At 35.8% G+C, this 25366-nt stretch overlaps 3 protein-coding genes across 7 annotated transcripts; 2 read left to right on the top strand and 1 right to left on the bottom strand.

Moving 5' to 3' along the window:
- The first annotated feature begins 12275 nt into the window (after positions 1-12275).
- On the top strand, positions 12276-12941 carry LOC135596462 (uncharacterized protein At1g08160-like). The gene has a single exon (XM_065088505.1). It carries the CDS (start codon positions 12276-12278, stop codon positions 12939-12941), a length of 666 nt encoding a protein of 221 aa, XP_064944577.1.
- A 450-nt stretch (positions 12942-13391) lies between these two features.
- LOC135597342 (proteasome subunit beta type-4-like) lies at positions 13392-20405 on the top strand. Its single transcript, XM_065090145.1, has 7 exons — positions 13392-13525; positions 13596-13648; positions 14791-14867; positions 17878-18007; positions 18193-18352; positions 18429-18614; positions 20089-20405. The coding sequence occupies exons 1-7, from the start codon at positions 13520-13522 to the stop codon at positions 20200-20202; spliced, it is 726 nt and encodes a 241-aa protein (XP_064946217.1). The 5' UTR covers positions 13392-13519; the 3' UTR covers positions 20203-20405.
- A 409-nt stretch (positions 20406-20814) lies between these two features.
- On the bottom strand, positions 20815-24570 carry LOC135597343 (uncharacterized). 5 transcript variants are annotated; one of them, XM_065090149.1, is made up of 3 exons: positions 24051-24569; positions 22805-22864; positions 22214-22751 (listed from the first exon to the last, which is right to left on the bottom strand). In XM_065090149.1, exons 1-2 carry the CDS (start codon positions 24499-24501, stop codon positions 22830-22832), a joined length of 486 nt encoding a protein of 161 aa, XP_064946221.1. In that variant the 5' UTR covers positions 24502-24569; the 3' UTR covers positions 22214-22751; positions 22805-22829. The 5 variants fall into 5 exon arrangements, with proteins under 5 accessions (XP_064946223.1, XP_064946222.1, XP_064946221.1 ...); XM_065090151.1 differs by lacking the exons at positions 22214-22751; positions 22805-22864 and adding an exon at positions 20815-20852 and having other exon boundaries at positions 24051-24568; XM_065090150.1 differs by lacking the exons at positions 22214-22751; positions 22805-22864 and adding an exon at positions 21575-21618.
- Positions 24571-25366: the final 796 nt, after the last annotated feature.

Raw genomic sequence — 25366 nt, 5'->3', positions numbered from 1 at the left:
TCATAGCAACTATTGGCATTATAATTACTAAAATTTAGTTTACAATGATTGATAAAATAAAAAAAAAAGGTAATTGAATGACACGCCCACATTGAAGATTTGAAAAATATAAAACGGTAATATTATTACCAAAATGAAAAGAACTGATAAATAAGTATCAAACTTGAAGTTGGAGCATGATGATCTCCTACATTTCTTTCCTCTAGTTATGTTGGGGTAATTTGCTTATTATAAATGGTATTATAATAGTCATATAATTCAATGACCCTTTTTTTTAATTTTTCTTATTTTTCTCACTAATATCAGTATCTAAATGTAGACATCATAATAAGTACCCAAATAATCATACAAATCATCTAATGGACGACGAGCATTGAAAACAAAAGCAATAAGACAAATAGATGAAATATTATTAAAATAATTAAATCAATTTTCATTGCCCTAATGACTTCAACTTATTAGCATTTTCAATTTTTTCTAATGATCAATAGCATTAATACATTTAATTAAAAATAAATGAGGTGCAGGATAATAAACACAAGTAGCATCGTTAAAACTTTTAAAACACATAATTTTTAACAAATATTCTAATGATAAGAATCTAAATTGACTTGCCTTACTTTATTTACAACAAAAGTACATAATAATTTGGAAGAAATTCATATGTTAAATTATATAAAGTTGGAATATCCATTACAAATCTTTTAGGTATTCTACCATTTAATATATAAATCTTATCAACTCATTACTTTTCGATTAATCCACAAAATTGAAATTGATTGATTAAAACATTGCATGTACATATAGTATGTAAAAATATACCATAAAAAATTGGTTGGTAAACGGTTGAATCTTGGATTTTAATAATGAAATCAATTGATGAGTTTATGATCTAATGAGTGATGCAGGACTAGCTGCGATCAAGGAGAGACAAATTGATTGAAGTAGGAGGAATTAAATATAGGGCCGGAGTTGAACATATCATGATATTGGACATCGAGTTGGAAGATCGATCAACATACCAGTAGAAGGACTTCGTGCCATAAGTTTAGGCATCAGGTCGAATGATCGAACATTGCACCAAAGAGATTGAAAGTTGCGAGAGTTAACATGCCGATTGAGTAATATACCAAAGGATCGGACGAAGCGCCGGAAGAACCAATGACATGTCGAATAACATATGATTCATGCTTTCTAATAATTTGTCTAGATCGAGTTAGTTTAGGTCTAATTAAGTCGGTATTGGGGTAAAATAATGACATCTCAATTAGGGGCCAATTGAGCTTTAATTAGGGCTGAATTGGGTATATTGTTTGGCCCATTCAATGTCGGTCTGGTGGTGGTATCACCTAGACACAATCTTCAAGACTGTGTCAGGTGGTGGTACCACCCAGTGTCAGAACTGATAGGTGGTGGTATTGCCCGGTACTAGCGGTGGTACCGCTAGTACCCTGAAATTCCGATGATTCAAATCTTTGGCTCCAAATTTGAATCTATTTGGGGCCTATAAAAACCTCACTCATCCCTACTCGGTTAATACAAGAAATGAGAGCAAAAAAGAAAGAAAACGCTATTGTAATATTATGAGAACTCATCTCAAGCTCAAAGTGTTGGGTGAAGTTTAAGAAAGAGATGAGTGATTGTAAAGGTTATCTCCTAAACCTGTGAAAAAGAGAAAAATGGGTGTAAAATGGTAGTTGATCTTCACTTGTTGAAAGAAGATCATTAATAGATGTTGGTGGCTTCAAGGAGGAATCGAGAGTGGATGTAGGTCATGACGACCGAACCACTATAAAACTCGGTTTACATTTCTATTCTACTTTTTATTCTCATATTACAAACTGATTTACTTGCTTACTACTCTCACTTCGTTAACGAATGCACTTTCGAGTTAAGCTCTTTTCCAATATCATTTTTCATCGAATAAAAATTTTCAAACCGTCGTTTTCACGAAAGCACTAATTCACTCCCCCTTTCAGTGGTAATAGTTAGTATCAGAGCCATGTTTTTCTCAATTTGGTTTAATACCCAAGAGAGATGGCTTTTCCCAGCTTTTAAAAGGGTTACTCTATCATTCATCCTCCTATGTTTAATGAGACGGATTACACGTATTAGACAACTTGAATGAGAGTTTTCTTGCTTTTTTTAGATTTCAATTTATGGAATATCATCGAAAATGATTTTCAAAAGACTTATAATCCAATAAATGAATGAAATGATTTGGAGAAGAAAATTTTTCTTTGAATGTTAGAGCTATGAATGCTCTCTTTTGTTCTTTGAATAAAAATAAGTTTAATAGTATTTCTTTTTACGAAACTACATATGAGATTTGATATACACTAAAAGTAACTCATAAAAGCACGAATAGAGTAAAAAAGTCTAAAATAAATCTTTTGATGCATGATTTTGAGGTATTTTGAATGAAGTCAAGTGAAACTATTATTGACATATACACCCATTTTATGGATGTCGTCAATAATTTAAAAGCTCTTGACAAATATTTTTTGAATCTTAAACTTGTTAATAAAGTTTTACAATCGTTTTTCTAAAAATTCAGATTCGAATGTAATTGTAATACAAGAGGCAAGTAACCTAAATAACTTTCCGCTTGAAGAACTTATTGGGTCTTTGATGATCTATGAAATAACGTGCAAGACACATAATGAACTTGATGAACATTAGCATAATCTTCCAAAGAATAGGAAGGATGTGACACTTCGAACAATAGAAAACCACTCAAGCGAAAGCTCAAGTGACGATGACATAGAACTTTTGATAAATAAACTTAAAAAATTCATGAAAAAGGCTAATTCTAAAAATGAACTTAAAAATGACACAACAACTTGATATAAATTAAAGAAGCTGCTAAAGAAAACGAAAGCATTTAAGCCGACATACAACGAATCGAGTACATCCAAAGATGATGAGCAAACCAACAAAGGTGAGGTGGCAAACTACGCCTTAACGACGCTCGACATTAAGGTAATCAACTAAAATGCCTTTACCTTACGATGAGTTACTAAATGCTTTCCATGATTTATTTGATGAATGTAAGCTAGTTGGTAAAAAATATAAGTTGCTAAAAAAGGAGCATGTTTCTCTTATTAGTGAATTTGATAAATTAAGAAATTAGCATGATGAATCATTAAATGTAAAGAGTTAGCTCCTTGTACTAAATGTAAAGAGTTAACTTAGTTAAGAATGAAAATATATTACTAAAAAAAATGTTAAAAAAATTTAAAATTAGTAGTGAATCATTAAACATGATTCTTGCCAATAAGGGTCATATATATAGAAAAGTAGGAATCAATTTTGTGAGTAGCAACACTCAATAAAAACTGACTTTATTTGTTAAAGGACCCGCATTATATGTTTCCCTTGAAAACAAATGTAATTTGTGTGATAAGTGTAGACACTTTGCATATAAATGTTCATTCAAGAAGTATGGCTTACATAAATTAGTATGGATTCATAAAAGAACCATAAATGACCCTATGCCAAAAATCAAGATAGATAAATCTAACTATGAGGGACCCAAAGTCAAATGAGTACTTAAAAGAAGCTCACATTTCTTGTAGACATCCCTACAATCGAAAGCTAGAAGCAAAAATAAAATTTTGATAGTGAATGCTCAAAACTTATAACCGGAGATCTAAAATACTTCACAAAGCTCACTAGCCAAAACAATAAATGAAAGATTATTATAATTAGAACTATTAGTAACAAAATGATTTTAATTAAAGATTTATAATATGCATGAGGATTTGAAGTAATGATAATTTGAAATCTTATGTTTTGAAATTATGTGTTACACTTTTGATCATGATGATTTTTGTGATTTATGGTTTATTTATGTTGATGATTTTTTTTATGATTTTTTGTTTTAATCAATGATGTATTGATTTGGCATAGAAAACAAAGATATGCTTGTATGAAATCAATCGCTAAAATAAAAATAAAAATATGGAATGCATTTTTCTTGATGAATCTATTTGTAATCTCTTCGACTACGAAAATAATTTTGATGATTTAATGATTTAAATCTAAATGAGATTTTTCTAATGAATCATGAACATTCTCTTGATTTCTTAACTTGAGATATCTTATGTGAATTAAGATCTCTTCTTTGTTCTCCTATATTTCTTTTTGTCATTTACTAAAGAGAAGAATTATCCAAATGAATCATGGTTTCTCTTTTGATTTCTTGGAATCATAACTTGAATTTTTTTTATGAATCAAGATATTTTTAGATTCTTTCTTTTACTGAAGAGAAGAATTATGCAAACAAATCATGATCTTGATAACTATAACTTGATTTTTTATATAAATCAATATCATTCATTATGATTCCTTTGTTTTATTAAAGAAAATGTTTATTCAAAATTTTCTTTTGATTTTTTGAAATTTATAACATAAGATTACTTTTGAAGATCATTGACTATTTAATCTCCTAAGATTTCTTTTTGTTATTTACTAAAGAGGAGATTTGTCAAAAATGACTCATCATCTTTTAGTATTCATGATTTGATTTTTCATTTTTGAGGATTGAAATATTGATGCAAATTTATTATTGTTATTAATATTTATTATGATTAGAAAATTGATGTAAAAAGAAAAAAATTGTATCATTGTATTCCTATTTTTACAATAACAAAGGGGGAGAAAGAATTGCTAGCTTGTACACTTCAGCAAGATTCAAAAATTACTATCTTGCACATATCAAAAGAGAAGCAAAGCTAGCATATCTCTAAAACTTACTAAGCTTGCATATTCTATAATGAAGTAGAACCTGAATGTTTCAAAAATTGCTGGTTGCACTTCTCCTTTTTGTTGATGATAAAGGGGGAGAAGGTATGATAATAATCATGTAGGGTAAAATAAAATTTTATTATGTATGATGGTTTGGTTGCAATATTTGAACTTATAATGTAAGTAATAATATGATGTATTGCATATAATTCATAATTGAAATTATGTCATATTGATAGGAGGATTTTAGTTTAAACTCCATGATCAATTGATTGTTATCATAAAAAAAAGTAGAGATTATTAAATTTTGAATTTTGATGATGAAATCAATTGATGAGTTTGTGATCTAATCTACGTTTTGAGTGACACAAGACTAACTTCGATCAAGGAGAGACAAATTGATTAAAACAGGAGGAATTAGATGATGGGTCGGAGTTGAACATATCAAGAGTTTGGACATCGGGCCGGAGGATCGGTCGTCATACCGGCAGATGGACTTCGTGTCATGAGTTCGGTCATCGAGTTGCAGGATCGGATATTACGCCAAGGAGATTGAAAGTTGCGGGAGTCAACATGTCGATTGGGCAATGCGCCAAAGAGGACGGACGATGCACCGAAGGATCGGACAAAGCGCCGAAGAACCAATGACATGTTGGACAACATATGATTCGTGCTTTGTAATAATTTGTCTAGATTAAGTTAATTTAGGTCTAATTGAGTCAGTATTGGGGTGAAACAATGTCTAAATCGAGCCTAAATTAGGCTATTGTTCGGTCCATTCAGTGTCCTGTAGTAGGGTCTAGCGGTGGTACTGCTCAGACTAGGCAGTGGTATTGCCTAGTGTCAGTGTGTTAGGCGGTAGTACTGCAAACTGGACGGTGGTACCGCCCAGTGTCAGAACTAGTAGGATGTGGTACCACCAATACTGGCGGTGGTACGGCTAATACCCCAAAATCCCGAGGATTCAAATTTTTGGCTCCAATTTTGAATCTATTTAGGACCTATAAAAACCCCACTCATCCCTACTTAATTAATATAAGAACTGAGAGCAAAAAGGAAAGAAAACACTATTGTAAGAAGAACGTTAGTGGATACTGGTGGCTTTAACAAAGGAGGAATCGGGAGTGGATGCAGGTCACGACGACCGAACCACTATAAAACTCGGTTTACATTTCTGTTATGTTTTTTATTCTCATATTGTAAATTGATTTACTTACTTACGACTCTCACTATGCTTATGAATATACTTTCAAGTTAAACTCTTTTTCAATATTGATTTTCATTGAATGAAAATTTTTAAACCGTTGTTTTCACGAAAGCATTAATTTACGCCCCCCGATCCCCCCCCCCCCCCCCCCCCCCCCCCCCCCCTCCTCTCTTAGTGCCGACATGATCCTAACAGTTGGTATCAGAGCCATATTTTTCTCTATTTGGTTTAACACTCAAGAGAGATGGCTTTTCTTGGCTTTCAAGAGGGTCACTCTATCGTTCATCCTTCTATGTTTAATGGGACGAACTACACGTATTGAAAAACTCGAATAAGAGATTTCTTACTTTCTTTATATTTTCATTTATGGAATATTATTGAAATTAATTTTTAAAATTCTTATAATCCAATGAACGAACGGAATGTTTAAAGAAGAAAATTTTTTCTTTGAATGCCAGAGCTATGAACACTTTATTTTGTTCTTTGAATAAAAATAAGTTTAATAGTATTTCTTTATGTAAAACTACACATAAGATTTGGCACACACTAGAAGTAACTCATGAAGGCACGAATAGTGTAAAAGATTCTAAAATAAATCTTTTGATGCATGATTTTGAGGTGTTTCGAATGAAGCCAAGCGAAACTATTGTTAACATATACACTTGTTTTACGAATGTTGTTAATAGTTTAAAAGCTCTTGATAAATATTTTTCGAATCTTGAACTTGTTAATAATGTTTTACGATATCTTTCTAAAAATTAAGATTTTAAAGTAATTACAATATAAGAGGCAAAGGACCTAAATAATTTTTTGCTCGAAGAACTTATCGGGTCTTTGATGACCTATGAAATGACTTGTAAGACATATACATGAGAACAACCTTCTAAAGAACAGGAAGGATTTGATACTTCGAATAATAGAAGACCACTCGAGCGAAAGCTCAAGTGATGATGACATAGAACTTTTGACAAATAAATTTAAAAAGTTAATGAAAAAGACTAATTCTAAATTATAGGTCAATGTCTGATAGAAAAAATTATAGCAGAATAAAAAGAATATGGTATGTAGCTTTCCAGATTCAAGCAAGAATATTAAGAAGCCTATACCATCTACATATCAGAAGATACCAATAAATTGAATGGCCAGTGAAGTTCTTTTAGCTGACTCGTGGCTTATCTATGTCATACAAATTACAAACATGAGGTAAACAACTCAACTGAAGTGTCTTTACCTTACGATGAGATACTAAATGTTTTTCATGATTTATTTGATGAATATAAGCTAATTGGTAAAAAATATAAGTTGTTAAAAAAGAAGCATGCTTCTCTTGTTAGTGAATTTGATAAATTAAGAAATGAGCATGATGATAGTATGTTAGCTCCTTGCACTAAATGTGAAGAGTTAGACTTAGTTAAGAATGAAAATGTATTACTAAAACAAATGTTAGAAAAAATTAAAATTGGTAGCAAATAATTAAAAATGATTCTTACCGATAAGGATCAAGTACATAGAAAAATAGGAATCAATTTTGTAAGTAACAATACTCAATAAAAACCGACTTTATTTGTTAAAAGACCCACATTATATGTTTCCCTTGAAAACAAATGTAATTTATGTTTTCGGTGTGGACACTTTGCATATAAATATCTATTCAGGAAGTATGACTTGCATAAATTAGTATGGATTCCATAAATGACCATATGCCAAAAATCAAGATAGATAGATTTAACCATGAGAGACCCAAATTCAAATGGGTACCTAAAGGAAACCTACATTTCTTGTAGACATCTCTACAATCGAAAGCTAGGAGTAAAAATAAAATTTTGATAATGGATGCCCAAGGCTTATGACCGGAGATCCAAAACACTTCACAAAACTCGTTAGCCAAAACAATAAAAGAAAGATCATTATAATTAGAACTATTAGTAGCAAAATGATTTTAATTAATGATTTTTTATGTTCAATGAAATTATGCTTGATGTTTTAATGATGTAATGATGTAATGAAAATGGTAAAAGGTTTGGTATCTAATGATTTTATAATATGCACAAGGATTTAAAGTAATGATGATTTGAAATCTTATGTTTTGAAATTATGTGTTATACTTTTGATCATGATGATTTTTATAATTTATGGTTTATTGATCTTGATGATTTTTTTTATGATTTTCTGTTTTAATCAATGATGCATTGATTTGGCATAGAAAACAAGGATATGCTTGTATGAAATCAATCGCTGAAATTAAAATAAAAAAATGAATATATTTTTCTTAAAAATTTCTCAATCCCTATCTTATTAAGTTTTCGAAAAGAGATTGATGAATCAATTTATATTATTTTATGAATCTCTTGGACTATGAAAATAATTTTGATGATTTGATGATTTGAATATAAATAAAATTTTTTCAATCGAATCATGAACCTTCTCTTGATTTCTTAACTTGAGATATCTTATGTGAATCAAGATCTCTTTTTTTATTTTTCTATATTTCTTTTTATTATTTACTAAAGAGGAGAATTATCTAAATGAATTATGGTTTCTCTTTTGATTTCTCTTGTTTTCTTAACTTGAGATATCTTATATGAATCAAGATCTCTTTTTTGTTTTTCTATATTTCTTTTTGACATTTACTAAAGAGGAGAATTATCCAATGAATCATAAATTCTCTTTTGATTTCTTCTCGGAGAATTTATGATTCCTTCTTTTACTAAAGAGGAGAATTATGCAAACAAACCATAATCGTGATAACTATAACTTAAGATTTTTAAATAAATTAATATCGTTCACTATGATTCCTTCATTTTAGTAAAGAGAATGTTTATTTGAAATTTTCTCTTGATTTCTCAAAATTTATAGCATAAGATTGCTTTTGAAAATCATTGACTATTTAATCTTTTAATATTTCTTTTTGTTATTTACTAAAGAGGAGATTTGTCAAAAATGAATCATGATCTTTTAGTATTCATGACTTGATCTTTCATTTTTTATGATTGAAATATTTATATAAACTTATCGTTATTATTAATATTTGTTATGATTAAAAAATTAAAAAAAAAATATACTATTATATTCCTCTTTTTGACAATAGTAAAAAGAATTGCTAGCTCAAGATGCAAAACTTGCAAACTTATACATTACAAAAGGAAAAAAATTGCTATCTTACAATCTTAAGCAAAAGTATTATCTTGCCCATCTCAAGAAGCAAAACTTGCAAACTTGCATATTACAAAAGAAAGCAAGAATTGCTAGCTTGCACACTTCAACGAGAGGCAAAAATTACTATCTTACACATCTAAAAAGAGAAGTAAATCTAACATATCTCTAAAACTTGCTAAGCTTGCATGTTCTATATTGAAGCAGAACTTATATGTTTCAAAAATTGGTAGTTTCACTTTTTATTTTTGTTGATGACAAAAGGGGAGAAAGTATGATGATGATCATGCATGATAAATTAAAAGTTTATTATGTATGATGGTTTGGATGCAATACTTGAACTTATGACGTAAGTAATAATATGATCTATTATATATAATTTATGATTGAAATTATGTCATATTGATAGGTGAAGTTTAGTTTAAACTTCGTTATTATTATTATCAAAAAAGGGGAGATTGTTGAATCTCGGATTTTGATGATAAAATCAATTAATAAGTTTATGATCTACTCTACGTTTTGAGTGACACAAGATTAGCTTTGATCAAAGAGATGCAAATTGATTGAAGTAGGAGGAATCGGACGTTAAGCCGGAGTTGAACATGTCAAGAGATTGGATGTTGGGCCAGAGGATCAATCGACATACCGGTAGAAGGACTTCGTGCCATGAGTTCAGGCATCGGGCCGAATGATCGGATATTATACCAAGGAGATCGAAAGTTGCGGGAGTCAACATGTCGATTGGGTAATACGTCGAATAAGACAATGCACTGAAGGATCGAAGAAGCGTCGAAAGAACCAATGACATGCCGAACAACATATGATTCATGCTTTGTAATAATTTGTCTAGATAGAGTTTGTTTAGGTCTAATTGAGTTGATATTGGGATGAAATAATGCGAACTCAATTAGAGGTCAATTGAGCCTGAATCAGGGCTGAATTGGGCTTATTGTTTGGCTCATTCAGTGTCTTGTAGTAGGGTCTAGCGGTAGTACTGTCCATACTAAGTGATAGTACCATCCAAACACAGTCTCCTAGACTGTGTCAGGCGGTGGTACCGCACAGTGTTAGTGTGTTATGCGGTAGTATCGCTAGATTGGGCGGTGGTACTGCCTAATGTCAGAACTGATAGGTGGTGGTACTGCCCAGTACTAGTGGTGGTACCGCTAGTATCTTGAAATCCTAGAGATTTAAATTTTTAGCTAGAAATTTGAATCCATTTAGGGCCTATAAAAACCTCACTATCCCTACTTGGTTAATACAAGAACAGAGAGTAAAAAAGAAAGAAAATGCTATTGTAACATTGTGAGAACTCCTCTTTAACTCTATGTTAAGTGAAGTTTAAGAGAGCGGTGAGTGGTTGTAAAGATTCTCTCCTAAACCTGTGAAAAGGAGAAAAATGGTGTAAAAGAGTAGTTGATCTTCGTCCGTTAAAAGAATATCGTTAGTAGATGTCGGTGGCCTCAACAGAGGAGGAATTGAGAGTGGACGTAGATCACGATGACCGAACCACTATAAAACTTAGTTTACATTTTTGTTTTACTTTTTATTCATATATTGCAAACTGATTTACTACTCTTACTATGCTCATGAATACGCTTTCAAGTTAAACTCTTTTTCAATATCAATTTTTCATCGAACGAAAATTTTCAAACCATCGTTTTTACGAAAGCATGAATTCATCTCCTCTCTTAGTGCTGACATGATCCTAATATAAACTTGTTCCTAACTCAAGAATATATGTAGTATTTTAATATGTTTTATTAAAAAAATTAAAAATCATACTATATTTCTTCAAACTAGCTTTTTTATTATTTTAAAAATATTATCGATAGTATGTCTTTCATCAAAAACTCTAAAGATAATTACTCTTTCTTAAGTAGTCTAATCCTTGTCAACCCAATGATATATAATTGTGATGTAGATGATTACTCTAAATATCACTATAAATAGAAATAAAATAAATTTGTCAGTAGTGCATGTGAGAGTGGTCTTATGAACATGTTTTATAACATGATTTAAAACATTTTGAGAATAATTAACATAACTTAATTTTTCAGCAAAATAAAAAAAAAATTATCCAGTGGAAACAAATATTGCTAATTCCTTTTTCGATAGAAAAATAAAACATTTAAGAATGGTGAGCTGTATTTTGTTAATTTTAAGAGCAATAGTTGTAAATTTACCCAAAATAAAATATTTTGTCAAGACCTTCTTGAGTAGGAATTTTTTTTTCTTTTTTCTCAGTGTCCTTCTTCTTTAAATTTAAAAATTTTAAGAGCAATAGTTGTAAATGACCTAAAATAGACCATCAGAATTTCTTATATTATTGAAGTGGATACTCGATTGTTTTTGTTACCATATCTTCTTCTTTCTCTATGTTGAAATGTTGATATTATTGGGTTGGCACAAATAGTGGAACAATCTAAATTCTTCTTTATTGAACTCGGAGGCACTGAACTTGCGCTTGCCATATTACAATCGGAAAACACCAGAGAGATTATTAGTTGCAATTAGTGAGCAGTAGACAGATTCATTTGGTGACAGAATAATAAAAATGAAAATGTGTCTTTATATATTTTATTATTATTATTATTATTTTTCCATAATAACATACCACTAATCGATCACGTGACTATTTCGTTCGATCCGAATTGGAACCATGAGTTTCGATTCTAATTCGAGGGGTGGAGAGTCTCGGTTCGATTATAGTAGAACCATTAGTCAATTTCAGTTTTGATTTTGATTAGATCGGTTCGATTCCCAATTTGAACCGATGATTATCCATCGACGGTCAGCACTCCTCCTCCTCATTCATCTCATCGTTCTGTGTAGATTAACGAAACGAAAATGCAGAGCACTGAAGTGAACTCGATGGGTGCTAAGAACTGCATCGGTTCCAGGATGGACGAACTGTATCTGATGCGCCCTCCGTCAATATCCATAGATTAGGCATCTCCACCGAGTAGAGTTCTTGGTAGCAGAATGGTATTCATTACTTGCATGATTCAGCATTGCATTGCTTGTGCACCATTTGGATTCCTTGCCTCCTTCCCCCCCACCATAATTGCTTTCCCTTTCCACCTCCTATATGAAACCAGCAATCTTCTTCTCCTTCCTCCCTCCTCGACTACTGCTCAGTCTTCACCCACCCCCCCCCCCCACCATGCATGGCGGAAACCAAGCAAACCACTCGCATCACCAACAGGAACGGCGGGTGCCTCGGGTTCATCGGCCTTCCGAGTTCCTCACCCGGCCGCAACCGACGCACCCAGCCTTTTGGCTCGTAGGCGCATGCTGCACGCTGCTGTGGGTCGCTATCATCCTCGCCGGCCTCGCCATCCTCATCGTGTACCTCGTCGTCAGGCCCAAGGGCCCCCAACTCGAGATCTCCAGCGCCAACCTCAACGGCGCCATCCTCGACGGCGGCGGCCTCCTCAACGCCGACCTCTCCGTCCTCGCCAACTTCTCCAACCCCAACCAGAAGGTGGACTTGAGATTCGGCCAGGTGCAGCTGGACCTGTACTTCCGCAGCGTCCTGATCGCGACGCAGGGCCTGGGGCCGTTCCGCGAGCGGAGGAGGGAGGCGGTGCTGCGCTACGTGCGCATGGTGTCGAGCAGTGTGGCGCTGCCGGCCGACGCGGCGGAGGCCTGGCGTGCGGGGGAGATCGGGAACAGGCATGCAATGAAGGTGGTGGCCTCGTTCCGGACGCGGTCCGATATTGGCGGCTGGTTGCACTACACGTTCCGGACGCGGCGCCACTGCAACATCGTCGTGGGTGCGCCGCCCGCCGGGGTGCTGTTGGCCAGCAGCTGCACCTCCAAGCACTGACGAAGGATGGAGAGCAGTCGACATCTTCACACGTCAATGCTACTCTACAAAATGTAATATAACATTAGCTTTGGTTTCTTTCTTTACCACGGAGAGAAGTCTCAGTACAAAGCTTAAAATACTACTCTAAATAACCAAGTCTCTACATGCAGATCATTTAGATCGTAACTCTGATTCCAATCATAGCTTAAAATCATGAAATAATTTGGCTTAAAATTATTTGGAATAGGATCGGAGGTCAATCCGTTTGACTCAATGGGTCAAAAGTTGAATATATATATATATATATATATATATATATATATATACATTAATTTTTATAATATAATAAAATAGAATAAATATAATTTAGAGAACGTAGGCTCAAGTCCAAGATGAGCCCAATAGATTCGATATAATCTAGTTAGGCCCGGCCCAGAACCGGCCCAACCAACCTTTCTTGATCTCCAAGCCGATGCTGCTTCCCTTTAATTACTACGCCGTTCCCCCTTGGCCAGCCCGCATCGGCGAACCCTAAACACCGACCTTGTTCTGCTCCCCTTCCTTTGGAACGACTTGCAATCCATCGCGCGAACGGCATGGAGGTCAGCTTGTTTTCCTTATTCCCTTCGGTTCTTCGAGTTCGTTGAATTCGAGTTGGTTTCTTGATTGCAGGTGGTGGCCGTGAAGGACTCGGCGATCTCGGAAAATGGAACTGAAAGGACCTTGTATGGATCTTGCAATCGCTCCCTTTTTTTATTTTTTCTTTTGTGGGATACGCATGATTGAGTTCTTTGGGCGAATGATTTGAATGAGTTTACGCTGCTGCGTGGTGGTGTTTAGGGTAGATCTTGTACTGTTGGTGTTGTTCCCAGTGGGAGCTGATCGGCTGACAAAAATTTATGTCTACCCATCTCGTGTGGTCCTTGCTCTGCCTTTTCCTTTCCATGTTCTATCAGTGGATCGATCCCGCGCCGCGCCCACCCCCATCTGTGACTAGTGGTGGCTATCGAGCTGAAGAAGATGGCTTTTAGGCGTGTTAAAATAGTTAGTGGATATATCGTAAGAAGCAGGATTGATTGATGCGGTCATTTTCTTTGGAACGAGCGTGATGCGTTTGCTTCTATCATCTTAGGATTTGTTAACACCTTGCCACATAACTCGGGTCGAGTAATTTTTTTCGGAAAATTTTTGCTGCATTTTAAATGGCTATGTCATCTAGTATAAGAAGGATTTGTAGGTTGAAGCCTTGAACACATCAATCAACAAATTTCTCTGCACTCTCAAGTGAATTGTGACCACTTGTTGGATATGTATCTGAGTCTGACACTCATTAAACCCTTTCATAATTGTTTCTAATTAGTTTTCGGTATATTGACACAGATTATTATTGAAATTATCTTCTAGATTTCAGATTCTTATGGCACTTAACAACGCATCCTTTTTGCTCCTTTACTAAGTGTGATAGTTAGATCTGCATCTGAGCCATGCTTCATAGATGAGTTAGATATGATGAACTCGAAACTTTTATCATAATTATTTCTCTTTTTATTGGATGTATTATATTGCAAATTCAGCCAGCAAAACTAGGTAACCTAAACATGCAGTATTTTATGCTGAGACATCCGCTCCTATAGCAGATGCTTGTATGAGTTGGAAATTCTTAGCATGAAATGCTGCTCAATTTATGTCACTACATGCATTTCTGTTTTGATATGCTATGCACTTGCGCAATATGCATTTTAGATTCATGTTTGACCTAATATTTTGTGATCATTTCTGCCAATTTTTTTACTTGTTTCATATAATCTTCTTTACTCGATGCAACCATGTTATGATACAATCTTGAACATGTGAAACCTTTTGACAGGTATCCGTATGTGACTGGTACATCAGTGATAGGCATGAAATATAAAGATGGTGTTATTTTGGCTGCTGACATGGGAGGTAATGCCTAGTTTTCCCTCTATTCTTATCACTGTTTGGATTATCTTTTCATGACATTCCTCCCAGACCCCTCCCTCCTCTCCTTCCCTTCCCCAGTTTATTTCCTCTGTGGTCAACCTTGTTTAAAAATTCTAGGCTAGGATTTGATGACTAAGTCTATTTTTTAACACTTCCTCCTTGGACCAAGCTTACAGGACCAGGTTGAGAATTTAAGATGGCAATGGGAATAACAAGAAAAACTGTAGAAGAGCTAACAGTGATTTCTCTATGCTAAACAGTGCAAACTATTAGGATGTGGTGAAAAGTTTTATAATACAAGGGTCAAAATTGTAAAACACGAATACCACAAATGTAATGTTTGAAATTTAGTCTTTCTAGTTTGTTGGACATGTCCTGGTGAAGTTGAAGCTTTAGTTATATCAATATCTTAGCTGAGTATGTTGAAAGCCTGATATTATTGTTGTTTAAACCAAGGTTCGTAATTTCATACCGTATCGGAGTTTTGAGCTTTGCTCGATATGGTATGGTACGTGTGTATCGAGCAGTGCGCTAGGGTGTATCGTTCGGTATATAAAAATAAAAAAAATCAACGTATAAAAATATGAAAATTATAAAAAATAGAAAAGGAGGCGTATGTTGCCTCCTTTTTATTGTCCTCGTTGCGTTATATTAGAAGATGCGGTCTTCTCCTCATTTGCGGCGTTCTGTCACGACCTTAGCTGGAATTGCCTAAGGCGTGCGGCACCCTTGCGGCCAAAGACGCGAACTTAGCTTGCGTTGCCTAAGTCGCGAGTCACTCTTGCGGCAAAGACGCGAACTTAGCTTGCGTTGCCTAAGTCGCGCTTCGCCCTTGCGATCTTGCTCCGCAAGGATCAGCCCACTTTGTAACCTCTCGCAGGTCCCGAAGGACCTGTAAAAGAGAAAGAGAGTTAGATCGAAAGAACGAGCAACGGACAAGTCCCGAAGTCTCGCGAAAAGGAAAGCTTTACAAGCAATTCGTCGAACACCTTGTGTGCACAAGAGAAAAGAGGGAGAGGGGGAAAAACAAGGCTTTCAAGGATGAACGAACAGCTGCAAGCCCACAAACAGCCGCTCACCTGGTCCCGGACGCAACACCAAGTTCCCGTAAAGGTCACGTGCGAACTTGCGAAAGAGTGTCTACGCCCGGTATATAACCGAAGCCCCATCCAGCCATGTGCCACCCGGGGGGTTCCTGGGGTCTGAGCTGGCTGACATTTTGGTGAGCGGAGGCAGCACTCCGCTCACCTCCCGCGGCACGCGAAAACGGAGCCGTTTTGGGCTGTTTTGGGGCTGTTTTGCTCGGTTCGGTGAACGGTCGCTTTGCAACGCTGCAGCTTGTTCGAACTTACATATTTACAAGCAAAATGACCCAAAACCATAAGAAAACATGCTGTCAAGCAGCTGTACATGCGGGTGTGAGCGACGAACGGTTCGTTGAACGGAGTTGTTGCGGGTGCGCGACGACCGTTCGTGACAGTTCGGCGAAGACATCGAAGGTCGCAGATGTCTCTGGCCCTTGGCGAAGAACACGACGAAGGTCATAGGCATCTTCGGCCTTCGACGAAGAACGCGGCGAAGAAGAAGTTGAGCCGTTGCCTCTCCGTTACCTCTTGAATCGGGATCGTCGAGGGAGGGCGACGCTTGATCGAGAAGCATCGATCTTCTCCCGATTCTTTGAACGTCTTCTCCCTCTTCTCCCTCAATGCTTCTTCTTCCCTCGCTGTAGCCAGGTTGATACCACTCGGTAGCGAGTGGTCCGCGTAGCGGTCTCCTGGCGGATTGGTACGTATGCCTGGTATGGGCAGTATCATTCGAAATTAAAATCCTTGGTTTAGACTACCAATAACAACCACAGTTAATCTCATATGAAAAGGAGACATCCACACAATGGCTAGATAACAGTGAGAAGAACAAACAGAATGCAAAAAGAAATAAATACACATTGGATCAAACAAGGTTCAAAATTTTGGTCCATGATCAATGGCTAGACCAGGATAGTATTGTTATGCATTTGAAGTATCAACACTATGTGCAGGTTGATACTTACTTGACCAGAGAGAAAGAAGGAAAGAAGAAGGGAGGAGGAGTAGAAGGAGAAGGATGAAGCTAAGGAGTATGTGATTGATAGCAATAGCTTCAAGGTTGTATGCACCCAACCCTTAATGAACTGCATGATATCGCCCGGTCCATATGACAGTCCCATGTTGGACCCACGAACATCGGACTGTACCTGGTGGTATGCCCAGAATTAAGAACCTTGGAATCTAGTTTGTTATTGATGTCTTCTAGTTTAATTATTAACTAATCAAGGGTCATGCAAGAAATGACCTTATCTAATGCCAATTGGATATGAATTGCTCTGGTACTACTAATATTGACATTAAGAAAGCAAGTAGATCTTTTGAAATAGGCTAGGCCAAATTAAATAGAGAAAGTGGTAAGGAGCACATAATGAAACCAAACAATTATCATGCTGGATGTGGTAATATCGTATTTGTTGACAAGTTCACTGTGTTGCTAATATAAATAGGTCATATGATGGCAACTTCAAATGGGCCAATCTCATGCAACATTTGATGCACTGTGGGCGAGAGGAGAAAATTTGTTTGTCCAAAAAGTAAACAATAAGCTATCAAAAACTGTGGAAAATTGCAAAAGCTGCTCAAATATTGAACCTCTTGGGAAAATCAACTTATAGATAATCTGTTGAGGCAGCACTCAAAAATTTTCATCATCAAATACAAATAATAGATATTTGGGAATAAATGCAATAATAGCATATGTTAAAAAGAAAAAAACAAGTTTTGGCTTCCTTTTGTTAGAAGAATTGAAACACTCTTAGTTTAGAGCACCATTTACCCCTTACAAAAAAAGAAACAGAATATGATGTGATGTTGTAGATAATACCATCAATTTTCACTGCTTTTATATTTGCTCTGAAGTTTGAACTACTTGCATTCATAAGCTTATGACTGTTTATGTCCTGCAGGTTCCTATGGATCCACTTTACGATACAAGAGTGTAGAGCGTATAAAACACATTGGTAAACATTCTCTTCTTGGAGCAAGTGGAGAAATCAGTGATTTCCAGGAGATTTTGCGTTATCTTGATGAGCTCATGTAAGAACTTGATCTCAAACTGAAAAAGACATGCCATAAGTGTAGAATAGTCATCCATCTTCTATTTTTTATTGGTCAAGAAGTTTCTGAAAATGTATTATTGATCTTTATGTTAAACTAACATCAAATGCTTGTTTCTATTGATATTTTCGTTGAATTAAGTGGCATATGTTATTTTTCTTCAGCCTGTATGATAACATGTGGGATGATGGGAATTCGCTTGGTCCAAAGGAGGTTCACAACTACCTCACTCGGGTGATGTATAACAGGCGTAATAAGTTCAATCCTCTTTGGAATTCACTTGTTCTTGGTGGAGTGAAGAATGGCCAGAAGTATCTTGGCATGGTATGTCCCTGTTTCTATAGTGAATGTCTTTAGTCCTGACTCTTATCTTAAGTGTGAAATGCTTGATAAAATTTAGGTTGGCATGATTGGCACACATTTTGAGGACAATCATGTTGCTACTGGATTTGGAAATCATCTTGCAAGGCCAATACTTCGTGCTGAATGGCGTGAGGATTTGAGCTTTGAAGAGGCTGTTAAGTTGCTGGAGAAGTGCTTGCTTGTGCTCTTATATCGTGATAGATCAGCAATTAATAAGTTTCAGGTATGATTTTCCCCTGCCCATGATTTTGTCTGTTGTCATTAGTATTTCAGTTGGAACTTCATTATATTAATTGTATGCTTGTGTGTGTGTGTGTGTGTGTGAGAGAGAGAGAACAAACAGGTTTCATTAAGCTCACACGGTAGAGTATGGGAAGAGGAAGACTAGAGAAAGATAGTTGTGGTGGTGGAGACTGAAACTGACAAATGGAAGTATGATTAGAGGGTGTTAAATGGTGTAGATAGAGATACGTTGTAGATCCGATGAACTTGATCCAGTGTGTCTAAGTGACAGTAGGGAATGAATCGAGATGAACACATTCATTTAGAAAGAGACATTTTCCAAAGAGAGGGGGAGAGCAAACATGAATGGATTAGGGTTCGATTCAACTAGATCTTTTCATCTAAGTAAATAGTGGTAGTGACCTTCCAGAATTATCTCATGATGCTTGCTTAGACATCATTGTCACTTACTTTTGTCGGTCCAGCCTTTGTGCAGTTAGACCTTGGTTCATGCAGCATCAAGCCTTGCCCTAGTTACTATTTGCAAGTCCTATTTGATGTCCTTATGTGCAACAAAATACTTTCCTTGTTAACACATATCCTGTGTGCACGGAACCAAAGATTCATATTTGATGCAATGCAGTTCCAGTTGAAATTGATAATTTCACATATAAGTGCCACAATCCTTATTCAAATGGTCGGTCACAATCTACCATGGCTTTCAGTGCATGTTGCATGATCCCATATGCATGCATATCAGTTATTATCTGACGTTGGTTGACTGTGGAAAACATGCTTTAATAGAATGTAATAGATTGTGTTTCTTATTGTAGCCTGCGTTTAATGGATAAGAAGATATGAATTGGATTCAGATGCATAACTAATACTTTGATTTCTCATGATGACAAAATAGAGAACGGGACACGTAGGAGAAAACTAAATTGCCATATTTAAAATTGTGAAACTTTAGAAGATAATTTTATAGATATTTATGAGTCCTATAGATACAAAGATTGCACTCATACCATCTTGGATGATATTTGAGCTGAAAAGAGTGTCAAGGTGTCTTACACCGTCCGAGATGACTGATGGAGGTTGATGCAACTCCAGTTAACACTGCATGTTTTTTCTATATCCTAATGCTCTCCTATTATTTTTTATTTTTCAATATTGGAAATTCACATTTGCTGCAATTGAGTGCCTACTTTATAAGGATGACCTGTCTGTTTGGTGTTTCCGTTAGCATCGAGCATGTCTTATTGTTTTTTAACTCTAATATAACTTCAAACAGTTTGTTAAAAGGACTAGTTGCATATAAATCTTACAAGTCTGAAATTTTACTTTACATGTCTGTGCTATGTGGCATATATGATTTGTTCATTAATCCTCACCAATAATTTTGACAATTTCCAGCATCGGATATACTTTACATGTCTTATGTAGCATCTTTGTTCATATCTTAACTGTGATTGCAGATTGCGAAGATAACCGATGAAGGGGTGACCATCTCTCAGCCATATGCCCTGAAGACCTATTGGGGTTTCTCTGCCTTCCAAAACCCAAGCAAGGGAGCTGAGGGATCATGGTAATCAGCTTTGCACCCACATTTGTGAGACTTTGGTCAGGTACAAGACAAGGTTTAGTGGAATACTTTGTTACGATGATGTCATTCCAGTTTGTTAACCTGAGCAAGAATTGATTACAATTTATGCTCTTTCAACTTCTTTTCAAGCTTGCATTAATTTGGTCAACTAGTTGAAGGTTTGCCTACCTATAAAGAGTTGTGTTATTATCTCTCACGCCTCCTTTATACTTCAAATGTGGTTTTGTTTTTTATGTGAATTGTAAGATGTTAGAAATGTTATGTTCGTGTTAAGTACAAAGGTACAAACCATAGATCGATCTCCCTTGTTATGTACGAGTTACAAAAAGTCCACATACAGCTTAGTCATCATAAGGCGTAGCATGGCATGTAATAACGTGAGAACTGACGATGCCAAAAAAAAGTCTTTCGAGCATAGACGACAACAGGAAATATTGAATTAATCATGAACAGTTTAGCATTCAATAAAACGGTAAAAGCAAACTGATTCCGTCATTACCGACGGGCCAACTAATAATTAGATACACCTCACGAAACATAAAATGTGACAAAATTATAATTACCTTGATATTAGTATACCGAAAAAGCAAAGGCGCTTGTTGATGTAGAATTATCACGAGGATTTTAACTCTTCACCTAAGGTAAGTAACAAACATTAAAGTCAATAGAGATTGATATAGTTCAACCACAGGTCTACCTTCACCTAATAACGTAAGTAACAAACATTAAAGTCAATAGAGATTGATATAGTTCAACCACAGGTCTACCGTCTCAAAGCCGCGATCAAAAACATATCTTGGGCTTGGGCTTTCTGACGGTAATAACTATTGGCATCTAATTTAACAACCTTACAGACTCTTACATCCAATGATAATTTATATCAGAAGACAGAAAGATTACTCTTTTTTCTTGAAGCATCTATTGTAACATGACTAACTAAAGTTAACAAAGCTAAAATCACGGATTTCAAGATTAAAATAGATTTACTGAAAATATCTGACAGTTATTAACAAAAAAAGCTAAAGAAAAAAGAGAGAGAAAACACATATATGGAAAGAAACTTCAGGAACAGAGATCAAGAAATCATTTTTCATGCCACCAAACACCTATGAGCTAAAGAACTACAGCATCCTCCAAGGTACCTTCAAATGCTGTTCTGAAGCCTAGAGTAAGTCAGCAGGAAAACACAAATCTACATATATTCACTGATAAAAATAGAACTACCTACTGCCGCTGCAAAGTCCAAAATTGAAAGGCTTAATCCAAGGACTAAGAGAAAAATATGCCAACCATAGAGCCAAATCGGAATGAAAAATAATTGGCAGAGTAAACAACGTTTGATCGAGAATACAAAGTTGATGCAGAAGAACCATTTAATGTAGTAGCTGGGGACTCCACAAACCTGTCAGGTAAACAATGTCGAAGATTTATGACTCTGAATGAAGCATGTTTAAGTAGATAAGATTTCCTGAGAACGGATGTAAAATCTCGAACATGTAACAACTATTAAAAGAATGCAAAAGAAATTAGAGGTAGTCTTCTGTGCAATTTTTTTTTTGTTACTGAGACATGGTCAGGAGGAAAAAGAAATCTCTCAACCTAGTTGCCACGTGAAGCAAAAATCAAGAATCTACTAGACAATCATGCAACGCAATATAATCTAAACTATTTGGGGTAGGCTGCACAAATCCTTTAGGGCCACTGAGCTGTGTATAGTGGTATACCTAGTGAAGTCAAGTGTGCTCATACCTCTTTATATTGTTTCTAGTACAGTTTCAGGTAAAGTTGGAGTAGTTTTTCCTCTCTCTTCCAGCACAACCTTATTTAATCATAGATTCGCAGGTCTCTTTTGATCTTGTTCCTCATTTTATATCATCTAACTATTAAATATTTCTTATTTTATCTACTCTAGTAGCTCTGCACATCCACCTAACATCATCATTTTTGGTTACCCAACTCTGTATGAGTTGTTTCTCAGGCTTCAACATTTCAATCCATAAAGCACAACTGGCTTTACAATTATCTTATACATATAAGGGGCACAGTATGATCACACAAAACTCTTCACTCCCTTTTACTTTTTAAACATCCCATTCAAGGATTGTCATACCACCTGAAACAGTACAAAACAGACAATATATACTGGTCCGGACATGGACCACCCCTGTTTCGGGTAGCCTGGTCCAACTCAAAAAAAAAAAAAAATAAAAATAAACCTTAAAATAGCAGTGGAGCCAATCCAACTCAGCATTAAAAAAAGGAAAAAACTAAAATAGAAAGTATTTGCGAGCCCTCGTGTCTCATCCAACATTGCTACCACCGCCGTTGTCGTCGTTGCTGGTTCATGATGCCATTGCCAACGCCGTTGTTGCTGCATTCCTTCTTCCAAGGTAGACTCCCATCTCTTCTCTGCCGCTTCTTCTTCTTCTCCACCGCTTTCTCTTCTTCCTCCTCTTCCTCCACCCATGCTTCCTCTTCTCCTTTTTCTTCCTCTTTGAAACGTTGATACTTACCGGTGTATCAACACATGGAACACTGGTATTAACTAGTATACCAATCCGATCAAATCACTAAAACAGATCCCTTACTCGAAACGGTGATCCTTGATACCATTTATATTTTTAGAACATTGTCTTCATCAGTCTCTTCTGCATATTGAATAATACATTCAAGAGGGAACTCAAGACACCTAAAAGTTTTATCAACAAAAATTTTTATCCATCAATTTCAATTCTTCTCTTAGTATTACAACATTTCATATATTGTGTCTTAGTTTTAATTAGTTTTAAACCTATAGTAGACTCTAATGCCCTCTCTATATATGTCAAATTTAAATCCATGCCTCATCAAGCAAAACGACAACATCAAAAGAATACAAAATGGAGGCCTACACTAGTACACAATGGATGTCTAACAATATGATTGGTAAGATCTTTACTAATATGAAAAGATCGATTGTGATCAGTAGTGCAAACCTGTGATTGTAAAAAAACTTGCTACACACTTCCCATAATCACAACAGTAGTGACTATTCTATCACACATTATCTTTATTGCATCAATACAATCATTAGGATACCCTTTCATTTCTTAAGTTTGTACAATCAATTTATGGAAACTCTTATCATATGTTGTTTTCCCAACAGTAGTAACTATAATTCTATCACACATTATCTTTATTGCATCGGTATAATCATTTGGATACCCCTTTCATTTCTGAAGTCTCTATAATCAATTTATTGGAACTCTATCATAGGTTTTTTCCATGCTAAAATAAATATGAAACATCTTGTTTCTTCTCTTTATCTTTTTTCATTAAAAGTCACAACAAATAAAATAGTTTATATTGTTGAACTTTTAGGTATACATTCAAACTAATTATAGAAAACATTCTCCTCACATTCTATACTTCCTTCTATCACTCTTCCTTAAAATATCATGACATAGCCCATTATCATAATCCTTCTAAAATTGAAGCAATTTTAAAGTTTTTCAATCGATTCATCAGACATTTTTATAAATAAGCAAATGAGAGGAATTCATCAAACATTTTGCATTATTCGCCTAGGTCATTACAATCAAAATTATTCACCACAAATAAATATAAGCGAACAAGTAGAATTCTAATTTCAACAAAGGAAGTCATTCATCGAATAACAGGATCATTGAAATGATAGGAAAACAAGTGTCATCACCATTATTTTCGAATTAAAACAATAAAAATCCAAGCTTTCCTACCACAAGCGAACCTTGTGGAGAAAGGGACGACAGAGACGAGCCTTGTCAACCTAGGGGGTGTCCCAAGGCTTGGGCTCCGGGACGGCAACAACCATACCTTGCAGCTCGGGCTGGAGAACGACCTGGCACCCGAGCCTGGCGTGCTTGTTGAGGATGCGGTCCCTGGAGGCCCTGGTGAGAACGTAACGCTCGTCGTAGGACGCCGACGGAAGCTTGTCGAGCCACTGCTGCGCGATGTGGACCTCGCACTCCGCGGAGCAGGCGTCGATCTCCTCCAAGCGGTGGGACGCGGGGTCGATGAGGCCGGCGTTGATCAGAGCGCGGAGAAGCGTCTGACCGGAGAGTCCGACCACTTCACGCTTGCTTCCTTCGGGATCGACGGCGTGCAGTTTGACGATCCGGTCGGCGACCTTCTTGGAACCGGAGGAGGAGGGAGCGATGGCAGCGGAAGATGAAGAGGAGCAGGGGCGCGCAAGGGGCCGGAGATAGATGAAGGGATCGGATCGAGCGAGGTGGACAGGGATCCGACGCAGGGCGGCGATCGCCATTGCTAGGGTTTCCCGGCTCTTGGAGATCGGGAGAGCTTGTGGTGGGAGGTCGATCGAACTCCGTCGCAAGCGTCTGGCGACTGGAAATAACGGGTCCGATTCGGGTCGGGTCCGAACGACCCGAAATCCAATAACTGAGCGATTACGAGCAATCCAAGTCCAAAGCACTTGTTTGTTGTGGAACGAAATAGTAGTTCGCATACGGTACACAAATATATTTTTTATTTTATAAGAATATATACGTTAACGTTAGATTTATATTGGATAATGATTAAAATCATATTTTATATTTTATATATGTATATACGTGCACTTTTAAAAAAAAATAAATCTTACTTATGAATTTTTTAGGATTAATTTATTTTTAGGATTAATTATAAATTATCCCTTGTAGTTAACTATCTTTAGTATCTCCATCCTTATAATTTAAAAATATTATATTGGCATCTCTATAATTACAAAAGTGAAATATTTAAGTTTATTTACACTAACATAATATTATTACCAACGAAAATATGAATATAAAGGATAAAAAAATAATTTTAATATTTTAATTGATGGTGGTGGACGATAATACGTAAAACGAATAACTGTTATGGATAAGAAGAGTGACGACGAGAGGTGAGGGTTACTCTTCATCTATGTCGACAGCGGGTATGATAACATACTCAGCATTAAATTCCGAGACTCACATTTTTCTATAACCACCACATATGAAAGTAAAATATTTAGGTCTATTTACTCTAATATCGTTCATTTTATCAACGAAAATATGAAAATAAAGGGTAAAAATATAATTTTAATATTTTAGTTGGTGGTGACGGATAAAAATGTATAAAATGAGTTGCTATTATGGATGAAGAAA

Source organism: Musa acuminata, chromosome BXJ1-11 (assembly GCF_036884655.1).
Source record: "Musa acuminata AAA Group cultivar baxijiao chromosome BXJ1-11, Cavendish_Baxijiao_AAA, whole genome shotgun sequence".
NCBI lineage: Eukaryota > Viridiplantae > Streptophyta > Magnoliopsida > Zingiberales > Musaceae > Musa > Musa acuminata.
The sequence above is the reverse complement of the archived record's forward strand: the minus strand, read 5'-3'. Positions and strand labels throughout refer to the sequence as shown.

What these genes read in the sequence shown, in the direction of transcription:
- LOC135596462 (XM_065088505.1), top strand. Translation starts at nt 12,276, where the DNA reads ATGCATGGCGGAAACCAAGCAAACCACTCGCATCACCAACAGGAACGG.
- LOC135597342 (XM_065090145.1), top strand. An exon ending in TTTGGCTGCTGACATGGGAG is followed by an intron (nt 14,868 to 17,877) that starts GTAATGCCTAGT and finishes TATGTCCTGCAG; the next exon opens with GTTCCTATGGATCCACTTTA. An exon ending in CAGCAATTAATAAGTTTCAG is followed by an intron (nt 18,615 to 20,088) that starts GTATGATTTTCC and finishes CTGTGATTGCAG; the next exon opens with ATTGCGAAGATAACCGATGA.
- LOC135597343 (XM_065090147.1), bottom strand. Translation starts at nt 24,501, where the DNA reads ATGGCGATCGCCGCCCTGCGTCGGATCCCTGTCCACCTCGCTCGATCC. An exon ending in TCTCCAGCCCGAGCTGCAAG is followed by an intron (nt 22,906 to 24,050) that starts GTATGGTTGTTG and finishes TAAAACTTTTAG; the next exon opens with GTGTCTTGAGTTCCCTCTTG.